General features: G+C 41.1%; 1 protein-coding gene across 1 annotated transcript; it reads left to right on the plus strand.

Annotated features, from left to right (window-relative positions):
- Positions 1 to 810: 810 nt before the first annotated feature.
- On the plus strand, positions 811 to 1,434 carry LOC123116730 (uncharacterized). The gene has a single exon (XM_044537650.1). The coding sequence runs from the start codon at positions 891 to 893 to the stop codon at positions 1,110 to 1,112; it is 222 nt and encodes a 73-aa protein (XP_044393585.1). The 5' UTR covers positions 811 to 890; the 3' UTR covers positions 1,113 to 1,434.
- The last annotated feature ends 13,449 nt before the right edge of the window (positions 1,435 to 14,883 follow it).

Raw genomic sequence — 14,883 nt, forward strand, 5'->3', positions numbered from 1 at the left:
TAGATTCTACTCCTCTCCTACCTTTGTCTCTCGATCACTCTTCACAGGTCCTGCCGGTGCTTACCGACACGGCACGGCACGCACCTTGTCGTCGCCCAACAGAATAACGAGATTGGCACGACGTGGAACAAAGACTAACATAATTAGAACAAAGACTAATATAATTAGGGAGCTCACCGACAAATACAGCATCACGACGTCATCATCCGACAACAGAGGATGTTGCTTCGTCGTATCATGCCGACAACAGTCCAATGCACGGTATGCACCTGCATGTCAACTCTTGAATCGGTTACTCCTTACAGCATGCTTTACTTTGTTTATTTGTTCATGCACATATGTAGCAGATATGTAGATTTGTACTTTCTCCGTTCTGAATTACTTACCACAGAAATCAATAAAAACGAATGTATGTAGAATTAAAATACATCTAGAAATGTTTACTTACGCAATAAGTAATTTCAAACGTAGGGAGTAGCAGATGAGTGTTGTTTCAAATCTTAATGTCATGACAGCCATGCTATACTATGGAAATGTGCATGTGCTTGTTATGTTGACGCCATGAAAAAACTTATTTTCTCGCCTTTTCTGACAATTTATCATGCTCTAGAGAACCAAAACAGTCCCTCGCCGGTCATTGGTCAACACGATTGGAGGAACAGTGGTAATGCGAACGCTGCGGCAGCGGAATGCATGCAACTGGTTGTCACCGTACGTCGCCCGCGAAGCTCTCATAGCCGCCCACCGTCTCCGGCCGCCACCCCCTACAAAAACCCGGCGACGCCATTCCCGTCCAAGCATCGCACGCCATCTATCAACCCTTCCGCCACCTTGTCTCTCACTCGCGAAAGCTCCGTCGACAGGTTACGTACGTGCGCAGAAACGAGAACATGGCCCAGAGCAGGACCACCGCCGTCGCGCTGCTCCTGATCGCCGTCCTGGTGGCGGCCGCGTCGGTGCCGGCGGCGACCGCCTTCGGCTGCTACGACGACTGCTACGAGCGCTGCGCCAACGGCGCCAAGGAGGACCCAGCCTGCACCAAAATGTGCGGCGAGGCATGCGGCGTCGCCGGCAAAGCCGCGGGCGCCGCAGGCGGCGCGCCCACCTCTTAAGCCGATCCCTACGTGTGCATGCATGCATGCATGGCATTGCACACGACTCAAGATACGCGCGTACGGCCGATCATCGGAGGAAAGATGCGTGCCCGCATGCTGTTCGTTCATTCGATCGTGACTAGCTAGTTCTTGTTGAATTCATTTGTTCTTGTCTTTGATTTGCAACCTGGTGCGTGCTTGCATGCATGATAGGTGGAATCAAGTTCCGGCCGGCGTGGAGTTTATTGTTTTTTTCGAGTTCTTAGTTGTTTTTTGAGATAGCCACCCGCTTATTTCAAGCGGTAAGTTTATTATTGTTAATTGATTTAATTTAAATATCTATCTCTGGTTCCATGTAGATGTGTGGGTGCCGATCGTCCTCATTTCTTGTTAATTATTTACGCTGTATCTCCTGTATGTTGGTCAAGCAGACACATAGTAAGTATATATGTTGCCGAGTTCAAAAAAAAAGTATATACGTTGCGCACTCCATGTGGTTGGAAACCTTTTCTCTTCCCGTTACGAACTCCTTTTAAGAAATATCGCCCTCCGTCCGAAAAATTTGTTTCTCAAATGAATGTATCTAGCATCAAGTTAGTGTTAGATACATCAATTTAAGGGACATACTTGGAACAAGTTTTTTCGGACGGTAAGAGTACAATGCAGATACTCACACGTAGGATAGGAACACCACCGCCACACTTACTGTCACACAATGTCTACTTTAGTGTGGACGTAGGCATGGGTGGCCTGACCAGTTCGAGCGGGCTTTGGCTCCGGTTTTTCGGCCGTGAGTCTGGGCCGAAAACCTAAATACTTAAAACATATGACTTGGTGAAAATATATGCGTTGCTCCCTCCATCTCAAAATAAGTGCCACTAAAAATAAATAAATAAATAAATAAATGATATTAATTCCTTTTTGAGAAACACCTATAACGTCATTCATACTCATAGTGGCGGAGACAGGGGGACCAGCAGGGGCCCTAGCCCCCCCTAACATCAAGGATTTACTACTAATTTACTTATAAACAATGTAGAATTAGTGTGCATTTGCAGGTAAGACCCTATTTTTTCAATGGTTTGGCCCTCCCAACCAATTTTAACATCCCTGGCCCCCCTAATCCAATTTTCCTGGCTCCGCCGCTGCATACTCACAACAATTACGGATACATTCCTTTTGAACCATGCTTCAAGAAATTAAAAACAACTCCTACAGCTAATAATTACAATAAAATCTTTTGGAGGCATCTTCTCCGTGGTATCAACATTTGCAAGATCAAATGTTGCCAAGACTTTAACAAATAGACCACAGTTGGACTGAAGTAGCGATACTGCAACTCGTTCACCTGCACAAACTTGATTACAAATAAAGATTTCTGAAAGCTCCATGAGTCGCCTATCAAAAATATGAGAAACTGTGATCGTACTTGGCCCGAAGATGATCCCATAGAAGCACAGTGATTAACCACAAAATATTCACCATAATGTCGAGGGAATATTTTAACTTCAAATAGGAAATTAGACCATCAAAAGCAGCATGATACAATAACATAAATTCATCATATTCCAGATGCTAAAAAAGACTATAAATTTCAGGATGATTCGAGGACCATCCCCCCCCCCCCCCACACACACACACACCTCTTATCCCAAGAAGGCATCTGGTGGCTAGAGGACCAAAATTACTCCTCATGCAACCACTGCTAATTGATGTTATTCAATAGGAAATGCCACTGTTTTTATTTTTTCGGGGTGGCTTTGGATCTTAGGGTCCGATTTTTAAAGCCTGTTCCGAAAAGCTCAGTCCCTAACCCCTTCGCTCCTAAGAGACGGCGGGAATCTACGCCAGAGCCCCGTCAATTACGTGGACGAACCCGAGGAGGATTAGAATCCGGGAGACAAACTCGAAGGAGCGTCGCGCCTGCGAGGACAACCTAAACTACTAGCCGGAGCGGAGGCACCGGGATTCCCCCTCCCCACCACCGACAACCGAAACGGTGGGCAACGGGGAGGCAAATCCACGGGCTCGCTGGTGTGGCCTGGAGGGGAGAGTTTTACGTAGCCGCCTAAGTTTAGGGGAGGAAACAAGACAAAGTCTTCATGTAAGATAAAGATGACATTTGCAAAGGGTACCCCTCAATTGGTGACATCGTAGAATGATAGTCGCATAGCATCAAAGATTGAGAGGTAAAAACAATCTCAAGATTAAGAGGTACAAACACTCTTCTAATCATCCAAACACATGCTTCTTCCACTCGGCCACTCCAGCGAGCAAGAAAACGAGACATAGTTAGTTTCTGGTAGACACGCATGACTCAGCGCGCATAAAACAAAGATTCGATAAACGTGCATGCATGCCCCTTCGAACTTCGAAGTACTCCACAAAGACAGCTCTGCCTTTTCAAACGTTTCAAAACTAAATAACAGCATGTGGACGCCCCGCCTAGACATTTACAAAAAATATAGTATAATTGTATAAATGCATGAAGCCATGAACCCGTATGCATCGGTCGGACCGGATCGCGGGAGCCAGATCGGGGCTGGGCGTGGGCGGGATGACCTGCACGCGCGGCACCGTCCCCATCCATTGGCCAACGGCCGACATCAAACAGAAACTTGTCTAAGACATATTTAGATGTGCTAAGCTGATGTCCATTCTGTCTGTGGTTTTTTTTTAGTTTATTGTTTATTTTTTGTTGCTGCATTATATATTTGTGGAAGTCCTTAAAAAAATCTAGATGTGAATTAGATAAACTGAAACTTCTATTTGCGGCAGTTCGGACATAGCACTATACGCCTACTTCAGGATCAAGTAGCTTTGGTCGCCGTGCGCGATTTCAACGGGCGACGTCGGGCGGACCGACGCAAGCAAAGCATGTGCTAAACTTAATTCCGCTACTAACCTAATTTACCTACCCCACCTAACTATCCTAGTAGTTTAATTAACCCCGTCGAGACGGGGCATCTGCGCGCGTTTGAACGAATCCGGGGTCGGTGACTTTTGCACAAAAGGAATATGAAATGGCGGCAGGAGACTTTGCGTCTTGTGATATGTAGCTAGCTGATCAGTCTTTGTCGATCGGTTAGCTGCTTCTCAGTTCCCTCATGGAGACGGTAATGTGGAATGTGGGTTGAGATCAAGCTTACTTTACGTTTGTTTTGATTTGCCAAAATAGTCAAACTTTGTTTACGCGTTGCTACCAATTCTAACCGCCTTCTGTCTCTCTCTTTTTTGGAGAAGCATCCAATCCAATCATAATCAATCATGCTTATACAAAGAATACCAAATACCAAAAGTAATAAAAATTATAACCAGATTCATGGGTCACCTAGTGACGGCTACAACTAGTGGAGCGAACCGAAGGTGCGCCCCCGTCATCACCACTCCCTCATCGAAGTCAGACAAATCTTATTATAGTAGGCAGTCAAGAAGTAGTCGTGCTAAGCCTCCACAGGACCAGTGCACCAGATCAACAATCATCGCCAATGAAGAAAATTTTAGATAGGAAGGATCAAACTTGTAACCACATGAACGAAGACTTAATCCAAACAGATCCACCGAAGACCATAACCGACCGAATTGTACGAGATCCGACGGAGACACAACTTCACGTGCCCTTCGACGACACTAGACGTACCATCGAGGCGGGGGTTGGACGTAGGAGACATTATTCCTACTGAGGGACATCACTGCCGCCACACAACCCCAACTGACATTGAATCTTACAAGAACAAGAGTAGGGGGGGCCTCCCGCCAGCAGGGACAAGGTCTGCCGCACCTCCATGGCCAAAAGGCCATCGGGTGTGGGGTGGACCGACGCCGGTGCCGATGGGAGAAAGGGGAAAACTTAATTGCCTGGAGGTTGCCTCGTGGGGAGGAGGAAACGTTGAGGTGCTTTGGTCGATTTAATACTTCAATTTTGAAAACCCATATATTTTCGATAGCTTGGCATTCTTTAAGTATACTAACAAAAATCTACTCTCCACCCCTTTTTTTTCTAAACCTTGAAATGCTCGATATTTTCTTTCTTTTCTCACATGTGTGGGTAGGTTGTGAATCCTCATATTTGCGGCAAGGTTGCCTTTGTAGCATCACACTTAAGTGTGAATGTGGTTAGGGAAATTTCCAACCAAAATGGTTTCTGGATCCATTTTTATAGGATACGGTGAGAGATTTTTTAGATCAGAAATAAATCCGATTCGAACCCGAGTCTGATTGGTAGGATATGGTATTACTAATACACGACGCCGTAGGATAATTCTTTTTTAGCCGGATAATTAGACCTTTTAAATATGGATATTTGATTTACGGGTAAATTTTGAAGTGTTAACTCGCTATACGTGAATGCTACATTTGCTTATGAGACAAGACATATGCTTGTTAGTGATTTATTTGACTTGTTTTAGTACTTTGTAGTGTTTTATGTGTGCTTAAAGCATATAAGTATTAATACTTCCTCATTGTCTTTTTTTATTTTAAAGCATTTACATTCCTCTTATATACATTTGGTTATGACCGTTCTGATCTGACTTACCGTACCACATCAAAATCCACATAATCCGCTATCAAATCTGCGTAAGTCGGTATTCGAATCTGCAATAGTCCCACTTCTGGATCCAAAAGTAAATATGAAATTGGATATGGTATGGGCATTATCTACCTGAATCCGACCCGGTTTCACCCTAATCACACTAGAAACCAGACTTTTCCCGCGGTGACCAATTTTCGTGTGCGGCCCAAAGCATCTCATGGGACTAAGAATTTTCTTGGCGGGTTTAATTACGCCGCGAGGAAAGTAATCCATTTTACAGAATACTAGTAAGTCACTTAAAGAAATACGAGTAAGATAAATACTGCAGTCGCCAAATGCTCTAGCGGTTGTTCTAATATCGCATTATATAGTGTAATGTATGCACCGTCTTTTCTCATTAATGCTTATAATCTGAAATACTGTAGGTTTCTTAAACTGTTTTTGTGTCCAAACAATCCAACTTCCCGAGCATAAATTTTGGTCTCTTTGTATTACGTTTCAGCCTGGGCCATTCTAAACCCATGTGTAGGATGCATAAATTCTGGTCTCAAGTAGTATCATACCTGGGTCATTATAAACCATGTGTGCTGTGAGTATTTGATTGGGCCTGAGTCCACACGGCGACTGTTTCTCACACGAAGCGAGACCGTAGGAACTCTAGCTGCGAGCTTCAACAGTAACGGTCCACTCGCACACACTTCAAAAGAAACTGTTGAAATAGGAGCACCGAGGAACGGATTTGAGCTGTGGTCTCCTAGATAGATTGCAACGGTGCTATCTACCAGGCTAGCGTTAGGATATTGATCAAGTAATATGGCGGGATGTAGCCGAGGCAAAATGAGCCCGAGTTTCACTGGTTTCTTTTTTCTTTTTTTCTTCTGGGATGTTTCTTTTCCTTTTACTTCTTTGTTTTTTCATTCTTTTTCATTTGTGTTTTCAATTTTAGTTTTCGTTTTATTTTATTTTGGGTTTATTTTCTTTATTTTTTGGGTTTCATTTTTTCGGTTTTCTTTGTTTCTATTTGTTTTTATTCTACCTTTTTTGTATACTTAAACAACATTTTTCTAATACATGTTTATCAGTTTTTCAATAAATATTTAACATTTTTAATACATAGTAAAGATTTTTTTGATACACATTTTATACATTTTTCAAATACAAGATTTTTTGCATACATAGTCAACATTTTTCCTATACACCCTTTAATTTTTTCAAAGGCTAGATTAACAAGATTAAAATTCTTTCTAAATACATGATTAACATCTTTATAATACATGGTCAACATTTTTTCTATGAACATTTAACATTTAACATATTCTTTATCAACATTTTGCAAATGCATGATTAATTTTTTTTTGAAATCATGGTCAATATTTTTTTATATACAAATTTAACATTTTTCAAATGTTTGATTAACATTTTTGAAATACTTGTTCAAAAAAAATTTAATGCTTGATTAATATTTTCATGTACATGATCAAAAGATTTCATCATTTTTTGAATACATAGTCAACATTTTCTTTATACACATTTAATATTTTCAAATGCTTGATTAGAAATTTTTAAGTAGTTGTTTAACATACTTTAAATATAAGATAAACTTTTTTCACACACATTATATATTTTTTGTATACATTGTGAAGATTTTTCTGTCACATTTAGCATTTTTCAAATGCATAATTAACTTTTTTAAAACATTATGAAAAATAAAATTTGTAATATATATATATATATATAGATTTTTTTAAGTGCAAACAAAAGTAAAAAAGGAAATGAAAAAAATAAAACAAAAGGTCAGACAAACAAACAAAAAAGGGGCTGTGGCCTCGAGCGAGCGAGTTGTGCATTCAGCGAGAGCTGACTCTGTCTCGCTTGCAGTGAGATATAGTCGCGCCCCTGAGGTCATGTAAACTACCACATCAAAATAAAATCTACTCCCTCCGTTTCAAAATAAATATCTCAATTTTATATTAACTTTAGTACAAAATTATATTAAGGATTAAGACATTTATTTTGAAACAGAGAGAATATATATGATAGCACATGTAAGAGAACCCATGTTGTCCAGTATAGTCCCGGGCAGCATATGAATCGTACGGCATTGCTGTGAGAATGAAAAACACTTATTTTTAAGAAAATGGATTAGGAAAATGTTTCAAATCATATTTTCAGCTATGTAACAGTACATTGCTGGAATTAGTAAATGTACCAAGTAACTACGTAATTGCCTCTTACTACTACATTCTACTATACCGTATGACTGCACACAAAAAACGTCTTGTATTCTATACCTATTATTAAAGGGAGGTGATATTTTTGGTTTCATCCCGTTTCGTTTGGTCCCGCTTTAATTAATTACACCTACGCTATTTGGTTTCGTTAATCGCCACCTGTTTTAGTCCAACGGAGGAAGCCCATCTGGCGGCGCACTATGGCTCAGGTCCAGTGAGCTGGCAAAAAATTAAATTGCCGATGGGAGGGTTCGATCTCATAACCTGTCAACCGGCCACACACGGCTTGTCAACTGACCCAGCTAGAGATACTCCTATATGAGATAAATTTTTTTTGTCTGGTTGCAACGCACGGGCCTTTTTGCTTGTAAATTACAAAGGGAGTAAATCGCAAACTAGCCCTATACATTTCACAGTTAAAACACATTTCAACCACCTTAATCGCTCAAGGTAATCAAACCTTGATGTCGACTAAATGTCAGCATCGATCCCAAGTCTCCAACAGATCATGGCGATGGACTGAGACAAGCACAGCCCCTGTCAAAATCAGATGAACCTGGCCGGGATCATGTACCAACGTCTATATTCAGCGAACCGCTTGTTCCTCAACCTCCATGGCAAAAAAATTCAAACATGGCAAACAATTTAATTATACCATGGCAAATTTAGTAATTAGACCATGGCAAAATACATGGGGAATGTTCACATGACAATATTTAAAACTTTGCCAAATGGCAATTTTAAACTTTTTTCATGTATTGTTCACATGTCAAGTTTTTTTCTACCCATGGCAAACTTAGAAAAAAAAATCTAAATTCATGCGGCAAATTCACAACATTTTTTGTATTCCAAACATGGCAAGTTTTGGTATTTTTTGCAACACTCCCATGACAATCTTTATATTTTTTTTCTTACTTAACCATGGAAAATTTAGTTTATTGATCATGGAAATTTTAGTTTATTTGGTCATGGCAAATCTAGTTTACACATCATGGCAAATTAGTTTATTGATTATGGCAGATTTAGTTTACAGATCATGGCAAATTAGTTTGGACCATGGCAATTTTCCAAACATGGCAAGTTTTATAATTATACCATGCCAAATTTAATAATTAGACCATGGCAAATTTAGTAATTAGACTAGTTGTTTTGTGGCTTTTGGCCAGTGTCAAGGCCAGCGACTTCAAGGCCAACAAGCAGTACGCCTCCAAGATCTCTCTATTTGAGTCTCCTGTCATTTTTATCTATTCCCATGGTACTATGATTTTAGTACCATTTCTCTGTAATCACTATTGGTAACACATGGCAAATTATTCAAAAAAATGCCTATACCATATTAGGGTCAAAATTTAGAGTGGACAACATGTTAAGTTGCCGTCATATTTTTGCCATGGCAAAAACATTTGATGCTAGACACATATGCAAGGTATTGAAAGTTGCCATGGCAAAAATAATACTCAAAACCTATGCACCGTAATCAAATTTTCCATCAATTTTATACAGTAAATGATGGACATGACACTTACACATTAATTTGCTGGAAGTTTAGGTATTTTTTATTCTTACATGGCAAATTCATACCTAGTCGCATGAGAAATTCATTAACATTATGTTTCCAAAACATGGGAGGTAGTATAAACCTTCATAATGTCGATGTGGCAAATCTATGTTTTTTAAAACATGTCGCATGTCAAATTTTATATATATTTTGGTGTTCTAAGGTTGATAGCAATTTTAGGAAACAAAGTACTGCACTAAGTAGAGGTATTACTTGTGCATCCAAAACCCTTAAACTCAGTCTCTTGTCATGAGAGTCCACCATATCTACCTATGGATTGAATAAGATTCTTCAACTAAGTTGTAATTGATGCGCAAAGCAATAAAATTACTCCTAAATATGTATGATCTTTTATTGGAAGGAAAAATAAGCTTTGTACGAACTTGTGATTGTGAAGAAATAAATGTGACAGACTTCATAATAAAGGTCGCTATCACAAAGGAAATATAAAGTGACGTTCCTTTCCATTAAGAGCTTGCACATCAAAAAAACAAAATGTGCATGACAACCTCGGGTTCCCTCTATGACGGGACTATCTTTTTACTTTTATGTATTTACTTTTGTGTAAAGAGTGAATAATGTTCATCCCTATTCCGCTCTGTGTACTCCCTAGTTGGCAAGCATAATTTGGTGGGCAAATATCTAGGCATATATATCTAGTTGGATGTATGTGATCATGAGTTATTATTGCATACATATGGCAATTTCTTCATATAATGGGGTCATGGCAAATGTAGGGATAAAAAACATATACACTTTTTGTTGGAAATATGCCCTAGAGGCAATAATAAATTAGTTATTATTATATTTCCTTGTTCATGATAATCATTTATTATCCATGCTATAATTGTATTGATAGGAAACTCAGATACATGTGTGGGTACATAGACAACACCATGTCCCTAGTAAGCCTCTAGTTGACTAGCTCGTTGATCAATAGATGGTTACGGTTTCCTGACCATGGACATTGGATGTCGTTGATATCGGGATCACATCATTAGGAGAATGATGTGATGGACAAGACCCAATCCTAAGCCTAGCACAGAGATCGTGTAGTTCGTATGCTAAAGCTTTTCTAATGTCAAGTATCTTTTCCTTAGACCATGAGATTGTGCAGCTCCCGGATACTGTAGGAATGCTTTGGGTGTACCAAACGTCACAACGTAACTGGGTGGCTATAAAGATGCACTACAGGTATCTCCGAAAGTGTCTGTTGGGTTGGCATGAATCAAGACTGGGATTTGTCACTCCGTGTAAACGGAGAGGTATCTCTGGGCCCACTCGGTAGGACATCATCATAATGTGCACAATGTGACCAAGGGGTTGATCACGGGATGATGTGTCACGGAACGAGTAAAGAGACTTGCCGGTAAAGAGATTGAACAAGGTATCGGTATACCGACGATCGAATCTCGGGCAAGTACAATACCGTTAGACAAAGGGAATTGAATACGGGATTGATTGAATCCTCGACATCGTAGTTCATCCGATGAGATCATCGTGAAACATGTGGGAGCCAACATGGGTATCTAGATCCCGCTGTTGGTTATTGGCCGGAGAGTTGTCTCAGTCATGTCTGCATGGTTCCCGAACTCGTAGGGTCTACACACTTAAGGTTCGATGACGCTAGGGTTATAAAGGAAGTTTGTATGTGGTTACCGAATGTTGTTCGGAGTCCCGAATGAGATCCCGGACGTCACGAGGAGTTCCGGAATGGTCCGGAGGTAAAGATCTATATATGGGAAGTCCTATTTTGGCAACTGGAAAATGTTCGGGATTTTTCGGTATTGTACCGGGAAGGTTCTAGAAGGTTCCGGAGTGGGGCCCACCTGCATGGGGGACCCACATGAACGTGGGTAGTGAGGGCAAGGCCCCACACCCCTGGTCAAGGCGCACCAAGATCCCCCCTTAGAAGGAATAAGATCATATCCCGAAGGGATAAGATCAAGATCCCTAAAAAAGGGGGATAACAATCGGTGGGGAAGGAAATGATGGGATTTCTTTCCTCCCACCTTTGCCAACACCCCAATGGACTTGGAGGGCAAGAAACCAGCCCCCTCCACCCCTATATATAGTGGGGAGGCGCATGGGAGCTTTACCCAAGTTCTGGTGCAGCCCTCCCCCTCTCCCAAGTCCTCCTCCTCTCCCGCGGTGCTTGGTGAAGCCCTGCAGGATTGCCACGCTCCTCCATCACCACCATGCCGTTGTGCTGCTGTTGGATGGAGTCTTCTTCAACCTCTCCCTCTCTCCTTGCTGGATCAAGGCATGAGAGATGTCACCGGGTCGTACGTGCGTTGAACACGGAGGTGCCGTCCGTTTGGCACTAGGATCTCCAATGATTTCGATCACGACGAGTACGACTCCTTCAAACCCGTTCTCTTGAACGCTTCCGCTTAGCGATCTACAAGGGTATGTAGATGCACTCTCCTTCTCCTCATTGCTAGTCTCTCCATAGATAGATCTTGGTGACTCGTAGGAAAATTTTGAATTTCTGCTACGTTCCCCAACGGTGGCATCATGAGCTAGGTCTATTGCGTAGATTCTTTGCACGTGTAGAACACAAAGTAGTTGTGGGCATTGATTTTGTTCAATATGCTTACCGTTACTAGTCCAATCTTGTTTCGACGGTATTTTGGGATGAAGCGGCCCGGACCGACCTTACACGTACTCTTACGTGAGACAGGTTCCACCGACTGACATGCACTTGGTGCATAAGGTGGCTAGCGGGTGCTAGTCTCTCCCACTTTAGTCGGAACGGATTCGATGAAAAGGGTCCTTGTGAAGGGTAAATAGAAATTGGCATATAACATTGTGGTTTTGCGTAGGTAAGAAACGTTCTTGCTAGAAACCCATAGCAGCCACGTAAAACATGCAAACAACAATTAGAGGACGTCTAACTTGTTTTTGCAGGGTATGCTATGTGATGTGATATGGCCAAGAAGAATGTGATGAATGATATGTGATGTATGAGATTGATCATGTTCTTGTAATAGGAATCACGACTTGCATGTCCATGAGTATGACAACCGGCAGGAGCCATAGGAGTTGTCTTTATTTATTGTATGACCTGCGTGTCATTGAACAACGCCATGTAATTACTTTACTTTATTGCTAACCGGTAGCCATAGTAGTAGAAGTAATAAGTTGGCGAGACAACTTCATGGAGACACGATGATGGAGATCATGGTGTCATGCCGGTGACGATGATGATCGTGGAGCCCCGAAGATGGAGATCAAAAGGAGCAATATGATATTGGCCATATCATGTCACTATTTGATTGCATGTGATGTTTATCATGTTTATACATCTTATTTTCTTAGAACGACGGTAGTAAATAAGATGATCCCTCATTAAAATTTCAAGAAAGTGTTCCTCCTAACTGTGCACCGTTGCGATAGTTCATCGTTTCGAAGCACCACGTGATGATCGGGTGTGATAGATTCTTACGTTCACATACAACGGGTGTAAGCCAGATTTACACACGCAAAACACTTAGGTTGACTTGACGAGTCTAGCATGTACAGACATGGCCTCCGAACACAAGAGACCGAAAGGTCGAGCATGTGTCGTATAGAAGATACGATCAACATGAAGATGTTCACTGATGATGACTAGTCTGTCTCACGTGATGATCGGACACGGCCTAGTTGACTCGGATCATGTAATCACTTAGATGACTAGAGGGATGTCTATCTGAGTGGGAGTTCATAAGATGAACTTGATTATCCTGAACATAGTCAAAAGATCTTTGCAAATTATGTCGTAAGCTCGCGCTTTAGTTCCACTGTTTATATATGTTCCTAGAGAAAATATAGTTAAAAGTTGACAGTAGAGATTATGCGGACAGTAGAAAGCTTATGTCCTTAATGCACCGCTTAGTGTGCTGAACCCCAAACGTCGTTTGTGGATGTTGCGAACATCGGACATACACGTTTTGATAACTACGTGATAGTTCAGTTAAACGGTTTAGAGTTGAGGCACCAAAGACGTTTTCGAAACATCGCGGAACATATGAGATGTTTTGAGGGCTGAAATTGGGATTTCAGGCTCGTGCCCACGTCAAGAGGTATGAGACCTCCGACGATTTTCTTAGCCTGCAAACTAAGGGAGAAAAGCTCAATCGTTGAGCTTGTGCTCAGATTGTCTGAGTGCAACAATCACTTGAATCGAGTGGGAGTTGATCTTCCAGATGAGATAGTGATGTTTCTCCAAAGTCATTGCCACCAAGCTGCTAGAGCTTCATGATGAACTATAACATATCAGGGATAGATATGATGATCCTTGAGGTATTCACGATGTTTGACACCGCGAAAGTAGAAATCAAGAAGGAGCATCAATTGTTGATGGTTGGTGAAACCACTAGTTTCAAGAAGGGCAAGGGCAAGAAGGGATACTTCATGAAATGGCAAATCAGTTGCTGCTCTAGTGAAGAAACCCAAGGTTGAACCCAAACCCGAGACTAAGTGCTTCTGTAATAAGGGGAACAACCACTAGAGCAGAATTACCCTAGATACTTGGTAGATGAGAAGGCTGACAAGGTCGATAGAAGTATATTGGATATACATTATGTTAATGTGTACTTTACTAGTACTCCTAGTAGCACCAGGGTATTAAGATACCGGTTCGGTTGCTAAGTGTTAGTAACTCGGAATAAAAGAGCTACGGAATAAACGGAGACTAGTTGAAGGTGAGCTGACGATATGTGTTGGAAGTGTTTCCAAGTTTGATGTGATCAAACATCGCACGCTCCCTCTACCATCAAGATTAGTATTAAACCTAAATAATTGTCATTTGGTGTTTGCGTTGAGCATAGACATGATTGGATTATGTCTATCGCAATACGGTTATTCATTTAAGGAGAATAATGGTTACTCTATTTATTTGAATAATACCTTCAATGGTCTTGCACCTGAAGGAATGGTTTATTGAATCTCGATCGTAGTGATACACATTTTTCATGCCAAAAGATATAAGATAGTAATGATAGTACCACTTACTTGTGGCACTGCCATGTAAGTCATATTGGTATAAAACGCATGAAGAAGCTCCATGTTGATGGATCTTTGGAATCACTCGTTTTTGAAAAGTTTGAGACATGCGAACCATGTCTATTGGTGTATACGCATGAAGAAACTCCATGCAGATGGATCGTTTGAACTCACTTGATTTTGAATCACTTGAGATATGCAAATCATACCACATGGGCAAGATGACTGAAAAGCCTCGTTTTCAGTAAGATGGAACAAGATAGCAACTTGCTGGAAGTAACACATTTTGATGTGTGCAGTCCAATGAGTGTTGAGGCATGCAGTGAATATCGTTATGTTCTTACTTCACAGATGATTCGAGTAGATGTTGAGTATATTTACTTGATGAAACACAAGTTTGAATTATTGAATGGTTCAAGTAATTTCAGAGTGAAGTTGAAGATCATTTTGACAAGAGGATAAAATGTCAATGATATG

This window comes from Triticum aestivum, chromosome 5B, assembly GCF_018294505.1.
Source record: "Triticum aestivum cultivar Chinese Spring chromosome 5B, IWGSC CS RefSeq v2.1, whole genome shotgun sequence".
Taxonomy (NCBI): domain Eukaryota; kingdom Viridiplantae; phylum Streptophyta; class Magnoliopsida; order Poales; family Poaceae; genus Triticum; species Triticum aestivum.